The sequence below is a fragment of the Diabrotica virgifera genome, chromosome 5 (genome assembly GCF_917563875.1).
Source record: "Diabrotica virgifera virgifera chromosome 5, PGI_DIABVI_V3a".
In the NCBI taxonomy this organism is placed as follows: domain Eukaryota; kingdom Metazoa; phylum Arthropoda; class Insecta; order Coleoptera; family Chrysomelidae; genus Diabrotica; species Diabrotica virgifera.
In genome coordinates, this window is record NC_065447.1 from 46,039,956 (window position 1) to 46,058,736 (window position 18,781).

The following is an 18,781-nucleotide window of genomic DNA, read 5'->3' on the forward strand; positions in this document are numbered from 1 at the left end:
TTCATCGGTCATCCCCGATTTCCGTTTCTCTGTATCTTTCTTCAGGTGTTGTTCTTTTATTTCTCTCACTGTTTCTTGTTTGATGGTCAGACTTTCATCTATAGATCTTGCATTTCTTCATTTTAGCACGTTTGTATTGGGGTGTCCACTCACCTTCAGTTAAACATTGGGATCTTTCAGTTTTCTAATATCATACCTCTTCATCGACTTACTTCTAACCCTCTTCATTGTGACTTCAGAATTTATGTCTGCCCCGGGTATGTTTTGACAGATCTACATCTGTTCCTATACCTCTTATTTACTAGTATGTAATCAACCTGATTTCTCACAATCCTTCCCACAGAATACTGTGGAGATTTCCAGGTGTACAATTTCCTTGGGTGTAACTTAAACCAGGTGTTCGTTATTACTAATTGATTTGCTTCCACACAATTTACATTTATCACGTAGGATTAATTTTTAAATTCGTTATAATATTTTTTAGATGTAATAGTCCTCTAGTTACCAGAAGTCGGACTGACACAGCTACGAGCCCATTACATCCAATCGTGGACCAACCTACCCTTCGACCAACGATGCTTTTTCAGGAGATTGACGATAAGAAAGACGAGAAACGTGATGCACCATCAATTCCGAAAGATTTGGGTAAATCCGATTTATATTTCAGAAATAGTTTTATTTTTTCATGTCTAATGTTGGAAATCTTTTTTCGGAACACAGGCACTTTCAATGCAATTACCTTATAATACGTTTAGGTTCTTGATTTGCAATTACCAGTGTAAATTTCAAGACAACGTCATGTTTCATATTTAACTTATTTGTTCGACTGCACCGAACTAAGGTCGCTGATTTGCTATTACTTTACTTTACTTAATCAGTAGACCCATTTGTACCTTTCGGTGTTGGGCCGTTTATAATACAATTCATTAACTACAATATTTTACAATCTTCTGAGGTGTCCTACCTCTTAACGAACTCCCTCCATTCCTTCCTATTGGATGCCATCTGTGTTGCTTCCTGCCAAGTCGTACCCTTACTCTGCAGTATCTGCGAGATGTCACTGTTCTATTCTTTATTGAGTCTTCCTCTTCTGTTCTTCCCTATTGGTTTGGTGTCCCACACTCTTTTTACTTGTCTATTATTGTCCATCCGGGTTAGATGTCCGAACCATGCCAATTTTTTCTCCTTGATTGAGTCGAGTATCGGTTTGATTTTGAGTCTTTCTCTTATTTCTTCATTTCTGATTCTATCAGTTCTTTTTACTCCGATCGTTCTTCTGAGGTATTTCATCTCTGCTGCCTGAATTCTGCTCTGCTGCCTTTTGTTTAATATCCAGTTTTCTGCTCCATGTCACCGTAGGTCTATATATTGTTTTGTATATTGTCATCTTAGTCTTTGTTGATATTTCTTTGTTATTAAGGAATCCTCTATTTAGTGCTTGGAATAGTTTTCCTATGTTTTCCATTCTGTTGTTAAGATCGTCCTCGATGTCTCCTTTGTTGTTGATTACTGTTCCTAACTAATAAACAAAGTAAATGAAGTAAGTGAAAGATTTGGACTTCAAGTAAATATGTCAAAAACTAAATTTATGATCATCAGCAAAAATAAAATTAGAGTCGCCCAACTACTTATCAATAATACACCAGTGGACCGAGTAAAACTGTATAACTATCTTGGAACAATAGTAAACGAACAATGGGATCACTCACAAGAAATAAAATGTAGAATAGAGAAGGCTAGGAGTGCATTCAATAACAAGGCCAAACTTTTTAAAAGCCACAACCTTAATCTGGAGATAAAAATAAGGCTCCTACGATGTTATATCTTCTCAATATTGTATTACGGAGTTGAAACCTGGACACTCACTGAAGCAGTGGAGAAAAAACTTGAAGCCTTCGAGATGTGGCTATACAGGCGAATCCTAAGGATATCATGGACGGACAAGATAACCAACGAGACCGTATTACGAAGAGTGGGCAAAGAAAGAGAAGTGATGTATACCATTAAAAGAAGAAAGTTAGAATATCTCGGACACATAATGAGAAACGGCACTAAATACAGATTACTGAAGGTAATTCTTCAAGGTAAAGTATTCGGAAAGCGAGGAATTGGGAGAAGAAGAATATCATGGTTAAAGAACTTGAGGGAATGGTTCTCCACAACAACTAATCTATTTAAAGCATCAGTTAATAAAATAATTATAGCCAGAATGATCGCCAATATTCGAAACGAATAGGCACCAAAAGAAGAAGAAGAAGTATTTGTATGAATTTGTCTGTATTATTTTTTGTTGGTCTATCATTACTTCTATTTGATCTTCCGCCCCTTGTTTCCTTGATATTTTCATTATACGAGTCTTCTCTTTGTTTACGTTTAAGTAGTATTTGCTTGCTTCTAGGTCCCGTTTCTCTAAGTTGTATTTCAGTTTTTCTGCCGTTTCCGCAATTAATACTATGTCGTCTGCAAATATACACATCTCAGCGTTTATCATTTGCATTCTGTTCCAACCGATGCAGTATTTCTTGAAAGTTTTCTTACATTCTTTCACTATCTTATCTATTACATTTATGAATAGCACTGGGCTGAGACTTCCCCCTTGTCTGACTCCTTGAGTTGTTTCAAATGGTTCTGACTGTATATTTAACATTCTTACTGTATTTGTTGTTTTCAAGTATATACTTTTTGTTGCTTTTATCAGTTCTTCACTTACTTGTTTCTTCTTTAGGCTTTCCCATATATCTTTTCTTTTGACTGAGTCGAATGCTTTTTCCATGATTTGCTGTTAACCAGTATAAAACTCACTATAACGTCGCGATGTTTTAAAATGAACTCACTTGGTCGACTGTAATCCCTTTACCGCTGGCTACCGCACCTTCGCAAGCAACCGATGCAATTCAATGGGGCACCTCAGTTCAGTGCAGTCGAACAAATGAACTAAATATGAAATAACGCGACGTTGTCTTGAAATTTACACTGGTTAATTGCAAATCAAGAATCTAACTTATTACATTGAAAGTACCTATGTTCCGGAAAAAGATTTCCAATACTGTATGTATGGCGTGTGGCTCGAACCAAGTACCTAATAGCTATGTCCACACTGGTGCGCTTTCACTTTCAACATGCGTTTCAACGTTCCTTTCAACATTCAATTCAACTTTCGTTAAGGCATGTCTTCCGGTGTGCGCTAAGCGCATCCTTTTATCCTGTCCACATACATTGCATTTCAGTCTATTCACGATGGATGAAAGTGACGCTATTTTGCTAGTAGAACTAAGAAAATTAAAAAACGTAAAAGATTGTAACGAACAACTTGGATGAAGAGTCATTTTAAAACTCGTAATTTTTGTATTCTAAAGGATTTTTGACAACACAATGTGTTTTTTAAAGACTTTACAAGGATGTCAAAAAACAACTTTCACAATCTGGTTAGTTATAATTGAAAACGTGAGTTTATGAAGGTGTTAAGTAACAAAACTAAAAATGTTCAGAAACGGCACTCAAAGATCTTATGTCTATCTTTCTAATATTGTGATTATAAGAACGGGGATCTTATTGAAATTGTATTCTTTAGAAAGGTAAAGAGGTTTTCTAATATTAAAGTCAAAAATAATATAAAAATATTAAAATTTCACTTAATTATTAACAAAAATAGGAACATAACACCTTCTTAATTTACGAAACCTTAAAAATATGTTATTAGACTTACTATAAAAAAATAAATCTATATAAGGTGTTATGTACATACTTATCACCTTCATGCACGAACATGATTGATTAAATATATATATTTTTTATCGTATATTAATGGAGTATATTACGATAACCCATTCTTATCGTCCTAAAGAGTACTTTAGTGGCAATTATTTGATTTTCATGGGGTGTCAAGTACCGATGGACTCTTTCATTGACTTAAATAACAAAATGTTTTGTTACATAACACCTTTATGGCCTGTTTTGAGAAGATCAGGATGAAGTTTGGAACATAACACCTTCATTATTGCAAAAATACGAACAATTAAAAATGTCACTTAACACTTTCATAAACTCACGTCTTCAATTCTGTATATGGTTAGGCCATTACTAGAGAAATGTGACAGCAACTGTACAAACTGCATTGGAGCTCTTGATGGCAAGCACATCTTAATACAACGACCAGTAAAATACAGTAGCTGAGTTTTACAACCATAAAGGTACCCATAGTATTATGCTCATGACAGTTGTGTACAGTAACTACAATTTTATTTACGTCAGCATCGGCTGCCAAGGTCGAATATCTGACGGAAGCGTTTTTAAAAACACAGACTTAGAAATAGATGGCGCTACCAGCTTTTTAGGTGTGATATTGAATTTACCTGAACCGTATTCAGGTAGATTTGGTGTTGATCTTTATTCACTGGTAGCCGGTGAGTTTGAGATTGGAATTCGGATATGCGCACAGATCCAAGGGTATCTACAGACTTTATTATTACGTTCGTTTTTATGAACATATAATAACTATATTTTGATGTCCTTATTCTTTCAGTATAGATAATAATAAAATTTCCCTATTTTAACTATTGGAATGAGCCGTGTCAATGATGAGAACTTCCCCACCCAGTCTATCCTGAGTGAAGTCCTACTCAGTTTAGAGCTTCTCGTACAGACGTTTAGACACGACTTCTACTTTGTTACGTATTAATAATTTTAATAAATATACATTTTTTAGGACCCGCTGCTATTTTTGCCAATAGCAACGTGGATTTAAAGAACGCAACTCTAAACGAAGAACTTCTCAAAGTGGAAGGTGACGACATCAAAATCGAAACACTCACTGAGGATGTTACCAGAAGTGTTCCGAACATAAAATCAGAATTACCCGAAGACGATATTCCACCAGATAGTATTACAGAAGACACCTTCAAGAGATCAGAGTCTGAACCTAATTTAAACAAAACCGAGAATGAAAATTGAGATTATTTATGCGAGTTTATTTTTGTACCAAAGTAAAGTTGTTGATTTTTAATCATGTTCGTTTAATTTTATGCCTACTACCGTTTCTCCTACTTAACTATATGCAGTACGCACAATATAAATAACGTTGTACGTCATTATATATGTCAGAAATCCACGTTGACATTGTTACCAAAGTATAAAAAAACCCTGAATCCATTTTAAATCAAATATATCATACAATTATTGCAGAAGTGGATTATACAATAAAACAAATTAATATTAAATGTAATAAATAAAAAACTAGAAATAGAAAACAAAAATTAAATAATAATCTGACTTTAAAAAATCCACTTATTTTATTAGTTGGATTATATAAATTGGTTATATATTATCATTAAAAGATGGTCATAGTATTGTTTTTCAACCAATTATGGGATATAACAGATTTTTATTAACATCCTAAGCCAGTGACGGTTTAAGGTATCATGGGGCCCTAGGCGGCCATAAGAAGAAGGCCCCTTTATATCGACCATTTACTTAAAACAAATTTACAGATATAATTACGACAATGTATTCATACAATTTCTCATAATATTCCATAGCTAATATGCCAAAGATAAAAAAAGGGATATTGTGTCGATATGTGATTTTGCCCTGGGTATGAGTGCCACCCATTCGGGGGGTGAAAAAACATACATTCAAAATAATGGATAACTGATTAATTCTAAGTAACTTTTGTTCTATCGAGTTTTTTCACTAAATCAATACTTTTTGAGTTATTTGCGAGTGAATATGTTCATTTTTCAACAAAAAATCTTTTTAGACGGTTTTTCGCAAATAACTCCAAAATTAAGTATTTTATCGAAAGAATATAGCCTATACAAGTCAGTATAAGTAGAACTGGAGCTAATGAAAAGTAGATTATTATTCGACAAATTCCAAATCAAATACATATTTCAACGTAATATTACCAAAAAATGAAGCACTTTTCGGTGAAAAATCATCACAATTTTTTAAAGTGTTAAAAAAAGTTTTATTTTTTTTAACAAGTTTTAAGTATCAAAATTAAGCAAGAAAAGCTTAAAATAATGTTGATTATTTATATGGTTATTTATATTTATAAGTATATTATTTATATGATCTGTAAGTTTCACCGGTTCACAGTGCTTATATTTCAAAACATTGGGATTTAAAGTAAAACAAATTTTTTGAAATTTTGAAAAAAAAAAAAATGTTTTTTTTTCAAAATAACTTCTATAAAATTTAAAAAAAATACTTATTAGTTTTCTCAGGATTAAAAAAAAATGAATCCTATTTAAACAGCATTGGGAGCCGAAACTACGTACCCATCCCCTTAATGACAATGACAATCAACAAAACAGTTTAACCTAAGTACGTAGTATAAATCTAAGTACATATATAAACTATAACTATATTCCGACATAAACCACAAATCTAAACGTTGTTTACGAAAGATGGCAATTATCTTCCATCCTTCCCTGACTAGCGCTCTCTCATCCTAGCCGCATTCAACTCGCTTCATGCCCATTCCATCAGTATAGGGCTTTTCATCGATTGTCATTTGTTTTGAGCTTCTGTCATATGTTGTATAATCTGTGTATAATATTAATATACACGGATTATACGACATATGACAGAAGCTCGAAACAAATGACTGCACAAACCATACATACTCATAGACGTTTCACGTAAATTGTCAAGGTCAAGACAGCAAATTAATTACCATTCCAATCCAGAGATGTCGCTGTCAGTCAATTCTCTTGTCATATTTAACAACTGACAGTTGACAATTAAATTAATTTGTTTTGTTATTTACTTTTTATTTTACAGTTTGTGACTTAATTATTTTATTGTGTATAGTGGTGTTACGTTTTTAATTAGATTTAATTACAATTTTAATCAATTGTATTAACCTCCTCTCCGTTTTTATGAGTAGAATTTTTAGTTTACATTGATTGATCATCCCGTGTTGTGTTTCTCCACATTTAAAAAAAACAATATAATAGATCCTGAAACAGTTTATTCCAATAGACAAGTGTGTCATCAACATTTCGGGCCTATATATTTTTGGAAGTTTGTAAAAGATTATAAGGTATTTATCTAAACAATCATCCTACAAGATTCTTTCAAAAATTTTCATTCAACTCAATATTACATCAGTGCTTTCACGTGACACATGGCAGTAGTGTTTAGCATTTTCAAAACAAATTGGAATATTTGAAGTTTTCAGTAAAACATTGAATTGTCTTTCTGTTGTTTTAATTTCCTGCGAAATTTCATCAAAAATCCCGCAAAATTTATAATTTAAAATTCCCACGTAACTAAAATTTGTCAATTTAGTTCCCATTCCAATCAAGAGATGGCGTTAATTCGATCCAAAAGATTAACATGGTCGTGAAACGTCTATAAGTATGTATGGTTTGTGAATGACTGTGAATGAACAGCCCTATTGACAGTTCGTTGATTGAAACATAGTTTTTGATAACGCCATTTTTCACCTAAATTTGGATTTAAATCCATTTAACATGAATTATTTGGTCTAAAATGAAAAAAATATACCTATATTAAAGGATTAATGAGGATATAGAAAAGAAAACATCGTTTTACAAATATAATTTATTTGTTACGAAAATTGAATTAGCCCTCAACCAACATTACTTTCCACATTTATTTTTTTAAGCATTTTTAGGATGAGTCTTTGTCACATGATCTTTACAAACGTCTGGTTTGTTATCTTCTAGTAAGTTGCAAACGGTAGCTGTAAGATCCACCATAGCTTGGTATTCTACTTCTGCATCGGCTTTTCATCGATTGTCATTTGTTTTGAGCTTCTGTCATATGTTGTATAATCTGTGTATAATATTAATATACACGGATTATACGACATATGACAGAAGCTCGAAACAAATGACTGTGAATGAACAGCCCTATTGACAGTTCGTTGATTGAAACATAGTTTTTGATAACGCCATTTTTCACCTAAATTTGGATTTAAATCCATTTAACATGAATTATTTGGTCTAAAATGAAAAAAAATATACCTATATTAAAGGATTAATGAGGATATAGAAAAGAAAACATCGTTTTACAAATATAATTTATTTGTTACGAAAATTGAATTAACCCTCAACCAACATTACTTTCCACATTTATTTTTTTAAGCATTTTTAGGATGAGTCTTTGTCACATGATCTTTACAAACGTCTGGTTTGTTATCTTCTAGTAAGTTGCAAACGGTAGCTGTAAGATCCACCATAGCTTGGTATTCTACTTCTGCATCGTAGACGCCGTTAAATCTTATATTTGGTACCCAAGGTAATTCAGGATTAAGCTGTGCTTGCCTTTCCTCATATCCTAATAAAAGTTCAGTTCCTCGTTCACCATGATAACAATCACTAACGCTGTCCCAGGAAAGGCTGCTTGGCAACAACTACAAAAAATTAAACTAATAAAATTATTATCAAAGATATACCACAGTATAAAACTAACATATAACTAACTAACTATATAACATTAATGTGGTTAGTAATTCTGTGACATACAGTGGCTCAAAGCTTAAATGATGCAGTCACTACTCAATAGAACTAGCATGCGTCTGTCAGTGGTTCAATATTTATTAAAAAAATTACATACAGTAATTAAATTAAAGTAGGTAAGTCTTCTAACATAAGCCAAATTTTGGATTTCAAATATACCGTACTTAACCAGAGGCGGCTCTAACCCATATAGCGCCCGTGTGCAGCCGATGCCCTGGCGCCCTTTGTAGACGCGCAGTAAAAATGAAATAGTCGAATAGGTACCTACCTAGCACTAGTACATAAAGTATTAGAGGGTCGTAGGTACGCTTATAATGTAAACAAAAATCGAGATGCAAATAGTGCATTATTAAATTATGTCGAGAGCCAATAGGTATTCACGGCGTTAGAACAACCTACCCAAATCTGTTAAAAATATTTAATTAACAATGAACTTTTTTAACTATGAGGTAAGGTTGAAAATTGGTTGAGGAAATTTGACAGGTTTGAGTACACGAGTAAATAGTACTTTTAGGAAGGAATTGGTTAGATGAATAAAAAAGAACAACTTTGTGATTATTTAAAAAAAAATAATATTTATTAACGAATTATTACTTAAAAATATAATTATAAAAAAGATACTTTTCGTGCTTTTGCATTAACAAAATCTTGAATAATATCATTTACTTCAATTTTTATTTCATGTTAAATACTTACTAGTGATAAAATTTGTCAGTCGACTTTGCGACAATGTTGACTCCGCGCTCTGACTCCGCTGTAAGTCGCAGTAATTGTGATAGTAATAAAAGATAATCTTCCTTTTATATAATTTTAAGCAAAAGAAAAGCCGCTTTACTTTATATTTACATGTTAACTTAAACTCAGTTATTAGGCCAGTTATGACTTACACGGCCGAAAAAAGACCAGATACAAGCAAAACACGAAGACATCTGGAGACCAACGAAATGAAGATCTTAAGAAGGATTGCTGGAAAAGGACTACAGGACAGCATAAGAAGTGAAGAAATCAGATGCATATGTGGAGTAGACAATATAAATAACTGGTTAAAGAACAGAAAAGAAGAGTGGAATCAACACATAAGCAGGATGTCTGAATCAAGGATAGTAAGAATAGTCAGGGACAAGTCACCGTTATGCAGAAGAGGTATAGGACGCCCAAGGAAAAGGTGGAATGACAACTTAGGGGCAGAATGAAAGGCATCGTTGAAGAAAAACAGGCAGTACTGCCTATATAAAAGAAGAAGAACTTAAATATAATACTTATATCCATTCCGCCAAAGCTTATTATTATTATTTCGCAAAGTTACCCCGCGACACGTGTACAAACGCCTTTGAAAGTCCCAAGCAATTTGATCTTTATAAGTTCCACAACCAATTTCGAAACATTGTCGGTTTGTCTTCAAATTAATCAAAAGATTGCCGCCCGTCCGTTGGACGGACAGCCGGGCGGGCGGTAATCTATAAATCGTGCTTAAGTGCCAATGTAATTTTTCATTAATCGTTTTAAAGCATATTTTATGTTGAAACAAAGTAAAGGACCCGCTCTTCGGCGCTCGGCGCCCCCAACATCCCGGCGCCCGTGTGCACCGCACAACCTGCACAATAGGTAAAGCCTCTGTACTTAACTAGCAATAAATATATTAACAAGCAATATTAACAAAGGTTTGTACTTTTGGAACTCAGAAATATTTGCTGATGAAACTAAAATAACTTGTTTGGATCAAATGCAAAAATATTGGTGTAGAAAACGATAAATGAAGAACTAGTATTAAAAAATTTAAAAGTGACGGTAAATTACCATGGATGAAGAGCGATGATGTGGTGTGTATGTCGTTTGCAGGAGTAGGTAATTTAAAACAAATTAAAAAATAGAAAGTCACCAGGGAAAAATCAAGTACCAAATGAACTCTTAAAAATGTAAGAATCATCTTGTACAACAACTACAACTTCTTATTCATAGAGTAATCACCTCGAACAAAATACTAGATGAATGGAGGAGAGCAATCATGCTTAAGTTATTCAAGAAATTAGATAAGAAAGACCCCAATAACTATCGAAAAATAAATCTTTTAAATACAACACTCAAATTGACAACAAGAATTATAGCGACAAAAATAAACGAACGAATAACTCTGCAAGAGGAATAGCAAGGATTTCGGACAGGAAGATCATGCACGGATGCAGTTTTTATAATAAGACAAATAAAAGAAAAGTCCCTGGAATACAACAAACCAGTATATATTTAGGTGCCTGATAGATTTGAAGAAAACTTTTGATAGAGTGAAAATTCGGGACGCGATACATTTATTATACGAAAAGGGAATATCACTGGATTTAATAAAAACCATTGAGAATATATATGAAGATAACATAGCTATGGTAAGATGTAAAGGAAATCTATCGCAACCTATCAAGTATGAAACTGGCATTAGACAAGGAGATTCACTGAGCCCATTAATATTTAATCTGATAATGGGTGAAATCATAAAGAAAGTTAAAAAAAGAAGATATAGAACGGGAGAAAAGGAAATAAAGATAATATGCTACGCTGATGAGGCCATAATAACAGCCGAAAATGAAGATGACTTACAAAGATTAATCAAAGAGATAAAGGCAGTTTTTGTTTTTATAAGATTCAGAGTTGGACCATCATCTCCATTTATGATTGGTAATTGAAATTGCTATTTCATCATCTATGCATCCTCAGTGAAGCTATGCAGTCACAACTATGACACGAATATCAACAATCCTGCCTATTTAAGAGCAAACAGTAGCGATCAACAGGTAGCAACAAACGCGTTCCAAGATTGCGGCTCTAATTTTGAATATTTTGTCGAGATATTTGGCACACATATTCGTAATATAATAAAGAATGGCGGTACAGAGCCCAATTTCAGAAATATGTTAGTATGTGGAAATTACTCTATAACTAAATAAAATATTGAAAAAAGGAGCCTGTACCGCGATTAAGAAAGACAAAACTTTCTTCAAATAAACTTTTTTATCCCGTTCCTAGATTTTGTGTCACATTGGAACTACTAAAAATCGATTTTATTGTAACAAGAAATCGAACGTCACTGACTTGGCAACATTTCGCGCCTATGTGTATAAAAATTATTGTTTTTGATAGTATAAACGTCACTGTCAGTGTCGAATTACCGACACATTGTTGCCTCACTTTTGAAAGTTCGCAGAACTTTTGCAATCTTGGACCGCGTTTGTTGCTACCTGTTGATCGCTACTGTGTGCTCTTAAGGGAAAACATCGTGATCCAATGCTTCCACCTTTTGAGACGCAAAACAGCGACATCTCTCGTAATACGAGAAGACGAAAAGCCCTAGATACAAAGTTTACTACTTTTATATAATTAGAATAATAATTAAAATAAAAATAATATACAATATTTTAAATCCAAGACTTTTCGTTTAGAAACTGCTTTCTGGCTGCATCCTGTATCTCCGGCTTTTACAATATATAAGCACAAGAGACGACGAATATAGAAGAAAGCAAATAAAGGACACTTTGGCCACGTATTTACCTTCTTTTCGTCTAGGAAAAGGACCGAAAGACAGTTTCAGGTATTCAAACCTGAGTAAAGATGAAAAAGATAAAGGCAGTTTTTGTTTTTATTTGATTCAGAGTTGGACCACCATCTCCATATAGCTATTTCAGCATCTATGCATCCTCAGTGAAGCTATGCAGTCACAACTCTGAAACGAATATCAACAATCCTGCCTATTTAAGTGAAAATATCGTGGTCCAATGATTCCACCTTTTTTATTAAAGAGTTCGAAGAGACGGCGCTCCATATGCAACATGGTGATCTCAACCGAGAAAACTAAATCTATAGTAATATCGGCGGAACCGAGACGATGTAAACTGGTCGTAAATAACAAAATAATAGAACAAGTGATGGAAACGGAATACTTAAGAACAAAACTGTCAAACTACGGAAATGTGGAAGAAGTACAAAAAAAGTGAACATGGCGAATAAAGCAGCAGGACAACACAATCTGGAGAAACAAATACCTCATAACGGAAACGAAAACCAGGATATATAAATCAACAATAAGACCAATAATGAAGTACACGGCGGAAACAAGAGCAGATACGGCGAAAACACGAAGACTGCTAGAAACAGCAGAAATAAAAGTCTTGCGAAAAATAACAAACCAACCTCTAAAAGACAGAGTAAGAAGTGAGGAAATACGATCAAGATGTGGTATAGAAGAAATAAACATGTGACCAAAAGAAGAAAAATAGAATAGAATCAACACATACCTATAAAGAATGACAGAAAATAGAATAGTACGAATAGCAAAAGACAAATCGTCAAATGGAAGAAGATCATTGGGACGACCGAGGAAAATATGGTCAGACCAAACAAATGGAACACCTCAAGGATCTGTTATTAGTTCAACACTATTCTTAGTAACAATAAACAAAATCTTAGAAAACTTTCCAAAACTTGTTAAAGCGAGATTATACGCTGACGATTTAGTTATATATTCAAAAGGAAAAAATATTCTTTCTATACAGAAAAACTTAAAATGTGCATTAAATCACCTTGAAAACTGGTCGAAAGGTGTGAGATTGCAACTCTCTACAACCAAAACTAAATGTATTTTATTTTCAAAAAAATCGGCAGTCTACAACTCCAGATTTTCAGTTATATGGAAACAACTTAACTTATGTGGAACACTTGAAATTTCTAGGAACGATCTTTGATAAAAAACTATCTTGGAAGTACCACCTTATGCACATTAAACAATCTTGTCAATCTGGTCTCAATTTAATGCGTACATTGTGCAATCGTAATTGGGGCTCAGATTGTAAAAGTTTGATTCTTATTTACAAATCTCTAGTACGATCCAAACGCGATTATGGATCAGTTGTATACTCATCTGCAAAGAAGACATTTCTTGCTCAACTAGAAGTCATACAAAATACCACATAGCCACAGGAGCATTCTGTACTAGCCCCATTAGTAGTTTACAATGTTTAACCGGAGAACCACCTTTAAATTTCCGAAGAATATACTTGTCATTAACCTACGCATGATCTATATATGCAATAAAATCTCATCCCACTTTCCCTCACACTATTGCAGAACGTTTCAAAGAAACTTATGTAAATAAAAAAAGAACGAACCCTCCCTTTTACGAGATCAGAAGATATCTCTCTCTCCATAATATTCAATTCCCAAAATTTTTTAATCAGACAAATAGTTACTCCTCCCCCCTGGACCTTTCCTCCTGCAATATGTGATCTAACTCTTTCTAAATACAGTAATTTTGATACCCCTTATGCAACAATTATTCAATCTTTTCTCAACATACTTGCTTCTTTCCCAGATCATTGTCATATTTATACAGATTCATCACTAAGGCTGCTGATGGTGTGGGATCGGCAGTTGTAGATTCAAACACTATATTACAATTTAAATTATCTTCCACTTGCAGTATTTAGTCTGGAGAAATATATTTAATTATGCAAGCCCTCATTCATATTCGTACTCAAAAATTTCCAAAATCTGTCATAATTACCGACTCTCTCAGGGCATTACATACGATAGAACAGTTATACAGGGTGTCCAGAAACTCTACCGACAAACGAAGACAGGAGATTCCTCAGATAATTTTATGACAATTTAACCCAATTCACCTAGTCCGAAAATGCTTCCTAAGGGAGCTAGAGCTCTTGAAGATGGCGCCATGTAATTAGTTTTTCTTAAATACCTCCAGAACGCTTCTATTTAGAAAAACGAAAATTGGTATACATATTTACTTTCCTAAAATGAATCGATTCCATCCATTACGAATTTCTAGTACCGGTCATAGGCGTACGTTTTGGGTAGGGCAACGGTTATTTTATCGCATAACTTTTTTGTCTTTAACTTTTAAGCATTTTTGATACTGGATTATTAAATTGTGAGGTATTCTAGTACTAAAAGGTACTCTTACTTTAAGTCGATAGGATACACCGTTTTCCAGAAAAATCGATTTGAAAGTTTTTAATTTTGGGAATTTGAAAAAAAAAGTTAAAAAAAAATTAAAAAAAAAACCGATGTATTCTACCAACTTAAAGCAAGAGTAACTTTTAGTACTCGAATATCTCATAATTGAATAATCTAGTGTCAAAAATACTTAAAAATTAAAGACAATAAAGGTATGCTATAAAATAACTGTTGACCTACCCAAAACGGACGCCTATGACCGGTACTAGAAATTCGCCATTAATGAAATCAATTAATCTCTGGAATATAAATAAATGTACCAGTTTTCATCTTTCTAAATAGTTTTTTTTGTATCTTTTTTTTTAATTCAAGGAACGAAAAATTTTCAAATCGATTTTTCTAGCAAACGGTGTATCCTATCGACTTAAACTAAGAGTACCTTTTAGTACTAGAATAACTTACAGTTAAATAATTCAGAGTCAAAAATGCTTAAAAATTAAAGACAAAAAAGTTAGGCGATAAAATAACCGTTGCCCTACCCAAAACGGACGCCTATGAGTTGCACTAGAAATTCGCAATGGATGGAATCGATTCATTTCTGGAAAGTAAATATGTATACCAATTTTAGTTTTTCTAAATAGAAGCGTTCTGGAGGTATTTAAGAAAAACTAATTACATGACGCCATCTTCAAAGAGCTCTAGCTCGGACTAGGTGAATTGGGTTAAATTATCTTAAAATTATCTTAGGAATCTCCTGTCTTCGTTTGTCGGTAGAGTTTCTGGACACCCTGTATACAAGTAATCCTATAGGCATTTTAATAAAAGAACAATTACATTTCCTAAAGAACACGAGGAAGCATGTAGGCTTTATATGGGTTCCATCACACATTAGACTTCAAGGAAACGAAAAAGCAGTTTTTCAGAAGCAATACACAGTGCGTTTTCAGTGTTAGTGAACTTAGTGTCTGTTTCCGACTACAAATCGTTCCTTAAAGAAAAAGTGTTAAACAAACGGGAAAACACTCAATACCTAACAGTCTAAAAGCAGTCTTAAGAACACACTGTAAGCTTACAATTTATTTGAAAGACATTATTGATTTAATCAAACTGTAACCACTGTTAACATTTTGTAAATCCCATTTCTAATTTGTAAACTATGATATTGTAACTTAACTTTGAACAATGTAATAATCAAAAATACTATGTATTAGGTTAAAGTAACCATATATTTATTATAGTACAGCTAATAACCCAAAGTGGTTGATGCTGTTATAAATAAAAAAAAAAAAACAAAAAAACTCTAAAAGACAGAATAAGAAGTGAGGAAATACGATCAAGATGTGGTATAGAAGAAATAAACATGTAAACCAAAAGAAGAAAAATAGAATGGAATCAACACATAGAAAGAATGACAGAAAATAGAATAGTACGAATAGCAAGAGACAAATCGTCAAATGGAAGAAGATCATTGGGACTACCGAGGAAATGATGGTCAGACAACGTCAACTGAGGCTAACAACCGAAGTAAAACAGGCATTGAGCCTATTTGTAAAGTAGGAAGAAGACGAAGAAGAAATAGGAGGATGTATCTTTCCATTGTACTCTATGGCCCTTTTCCTAGGCAAGTTTGCATATCTGGGATTTCTTAAAGTCTATGCTTTTGATGTATATTTTATGCTCATTTACCTTGCCACTAGTGGTCTTAGAAATTATTGCATTCACAGGGTGTCTTTTGGATATTTCTTGTGTGTTGTTGGGTTTGGTTTTGGACAGGATGGTTCTCACAGTGTTGGTTGTTTTGAATGTTGTTGTGATGCTGTACCTACTTATTTCTTATTCTTTTCAATTTTTCTGATAAGCACTTTACATATGATACTGTGGTCATCTTTTAATCCCTTCTTATGTGTGTTTCTGGAGTGCTTGTGGTATTTTGTTCTTTCCTTTCTTCAACCCCCTGTGGAATTCCTTGTTTATAAATGACAGCGAGTAGTCATTTTTAGTGAAAAGGTATTTTTTCTTCCTGGAATGCATTTTTATTAAAGCAGGTGCTTCGGCCTGGGATAGATGGTGTATGATACAGAGTTAAGTGACATTCATATTATTCATCTTGTTACCAACATAATAATATGAATGTCACTTAACTCTGTATCATACATCCTCTTTTCTTTTTCTTTATAGGTTGAGCTTACAAGATTTTTTAATTTGTCTCCCTGACCTTGTACAATAAATTAGTAGGATTTGACATTTCAGGCGTATGATTGTCAAGGATTAATATTTCTCTTGATTGAGGGTCCCTACTTTCAATACCCTCATTGTCTGGCAACTCATGACCCACACTAACATCACCACCCAAATGATGCTGGTTACTCTTTATTTGATCATCCCCAAAGGTCTGCAACATGTTTATTTGCTGATGATCTTATGTGACATCTGTTCCTTCTGATAGAGTTTCCAGTGTCATCTTCCAGGATGTATGATCTAGGTGATTCATGTTGATTCAAGATTTTTGCAGACTTCCAGGTGTTATTACGGTGATCAAGGACTGTTACATCCATGTATCTGTCCAACGGCTTCAATATTTTTGCATTTTTATTAACAGTTGTCTCATTTAATTCTTTTTAGCTTTCATTTTCATTTCAACATTTTCACACAAACATGGATGTAACAATTCAACTGAAATTGGAACTTCTGTCTTACATCTCCTACTATTAAGAAGTTGTGATGGGGAGTATCCCATGCCTTTTAAGGGATAATTTCTATAATTTATTAATGCTGACTGCATGCTTTCTTTCCTCTATGGTTTTCCTTAACATGTTTTTTGCAATTAAGACTGCTTTTTCTGCTAATCCATTTGAACGTGGATAGTTAGGACTACGAAAGATCAAGGTAAAGTTCCAGTTTCTGCTAAACTTTCTAAATTTTTCACTATTATAAGGTATGTTGTCTGTTACAAGAAAATCAGGTGATCCAATTCGTGCAAAAACTGTCTTAATTTCATCAATTACTGCCTCAGCACTTTTGTCTCTAATGGGTAATACCTCTAACCAGTTAGAATATGCGTCAAATAAAACTACGTAACTTTTTCCTGCATATGTGAAAATATCAGACCCTACCATTTCCCATGGCCTTTTAGGTAGTGGATATGACAATAGGGTTTGTTTTGGGTTTTTTCTAGCAAATTTTTCGCAACTCTTACATGCCCTTATATATGATTCAATATCCATAGCCATACCAGGCCAATAATAAATTTGGCGTGCATGCGCTTTTGTTTTTTTTTTGCCTAAATGTCCCTCATTAAGTAATACTAGAGCTTCCTTTCGTAATGAAAAAGGGACAACTCATTTATTGTCTAGAAAAAGAAGATCATTAGTTATAAATAGATTCTCTTTTATTTTGGCGAAGTGTCTGACATTCTCTGGAATTTTATATTTTTGCTCTGGCCAGCCACTGATGATAAAGCCAAAAACAACTTGTAGTTGCTGGTCTGCTATTGTCTCTTGTCGAAACTGATTTTTTCGTTCCTCAGATAACGGTAAATCACTGACAATTGAATGAACCGCAAACTCTATCTCTGTATCAACAGATCTTTTATTGTTTTTTTAGAAATGCCCTTGATAGTGTGTCAGATATGTACATGGTTTTTCCTGGTTTGTATGACACAACTAAATCATAATCTAATAATTTTAACCTCCTTCTCAGGATTCTTGGGGAAATCGACTGTAAATCTTTTTTAAAAATCGATTCCAGTGGTTTGTGATCACTATGAACTTTTACACAAGCTCCATAGACAAAGTAGTGAAACCTCTTTACTGCAAATAAAATAGCCAGGGTTTCCTTTTCTATTTGAGCATACTGCTGCTCAGTTTTTGTAAAGCTTCTAGATGCAAAGGCCGCAGGTCTATCTTCTTGTGCTACAGTCCGTCTTTTGATGCATCTGTTTCAATTTCTATTGGTTTCTTTGGGTCGTCAAATACTGCCAAGATTGGTGAGTTAGTCAACAGATGCTTTAGTTGATCCAGTGAATCTTGATGCTCACTTGACCACTGCCAATCTACATCCAATCTTGTCATCCAAGTTTCTTAACGGGGCAGATATTTTTGATAGGCTTGGCACGAACTTGGCTACATATTTTACCATTCCTAAAAATCTTGCAACATTGATATATTTATCACTTGTTTTCACTCCATCCTTTGAAAATATCTGACCCATGTACTTAACACGGGTTTGTTTGAACTGTACTTTCGACTTATTGAACTTTATATTGTATTTAGTAGCACAGTCAAGAACCCTTTTAAGTTCCTGTCATGTTCTGCTTTTGATGCACCAGTGACTATTAA

The 18,781-nt window shown here is 33.6% G+C and overlaps 2 protein-coding genes across 4 annotated transcripts in view; one reads left to right on the plus strand and one right to left on the minus strand.

The window, feature by feature from the left end:
• LOC114326139 (protein TAPT1 homolog) overlaps positions 1-5,002 on the plus strand; it is an 80,088-nt gene extending 75,086 nt beyond the window's left edge. For both annotated transcript variants that reach the window (XM_028274385.2, XM_028274386.2), the window contains exons 7-8: positions 485-645; positions 4,706-5,002. In XM_028274385.2, coding sequence (XP_028130186.2) covers positions 485-645; positions 4,706-4,950 — 406 coding nt within the window. In that variant the 3' untranslated portion in view covers positions 4,951-5,002. The remainder of the gene's footprint in view (positions 1-484; positions 646-4,705) is intronic.
• A 3,031-nt stretch (positions 5,003-8,033) lies between these two features.
• The window catches only part of LOC114326138 (gamma-interferon-inducible lysosomal thiol reductase), a 132,588-nt gene continuing 121,840 nt past the window's right edge, over positions 8,034-18,781 (minus strand). For both annotated transcript variants that reach the window (XM_050652470.1, XM_028274382.2), the window contains exon 4: positions 8,034-8,383. In XM_050652470.1, coding sequence (XP_050508427.1) covers positions 8,111-8,383 — 273 coding nt within the window. In that variant the 3' untranslated portion in view covers positions 8,034-8,110. The remainder of the gene's footprint in view (positions 8,384-18,781) is intronic.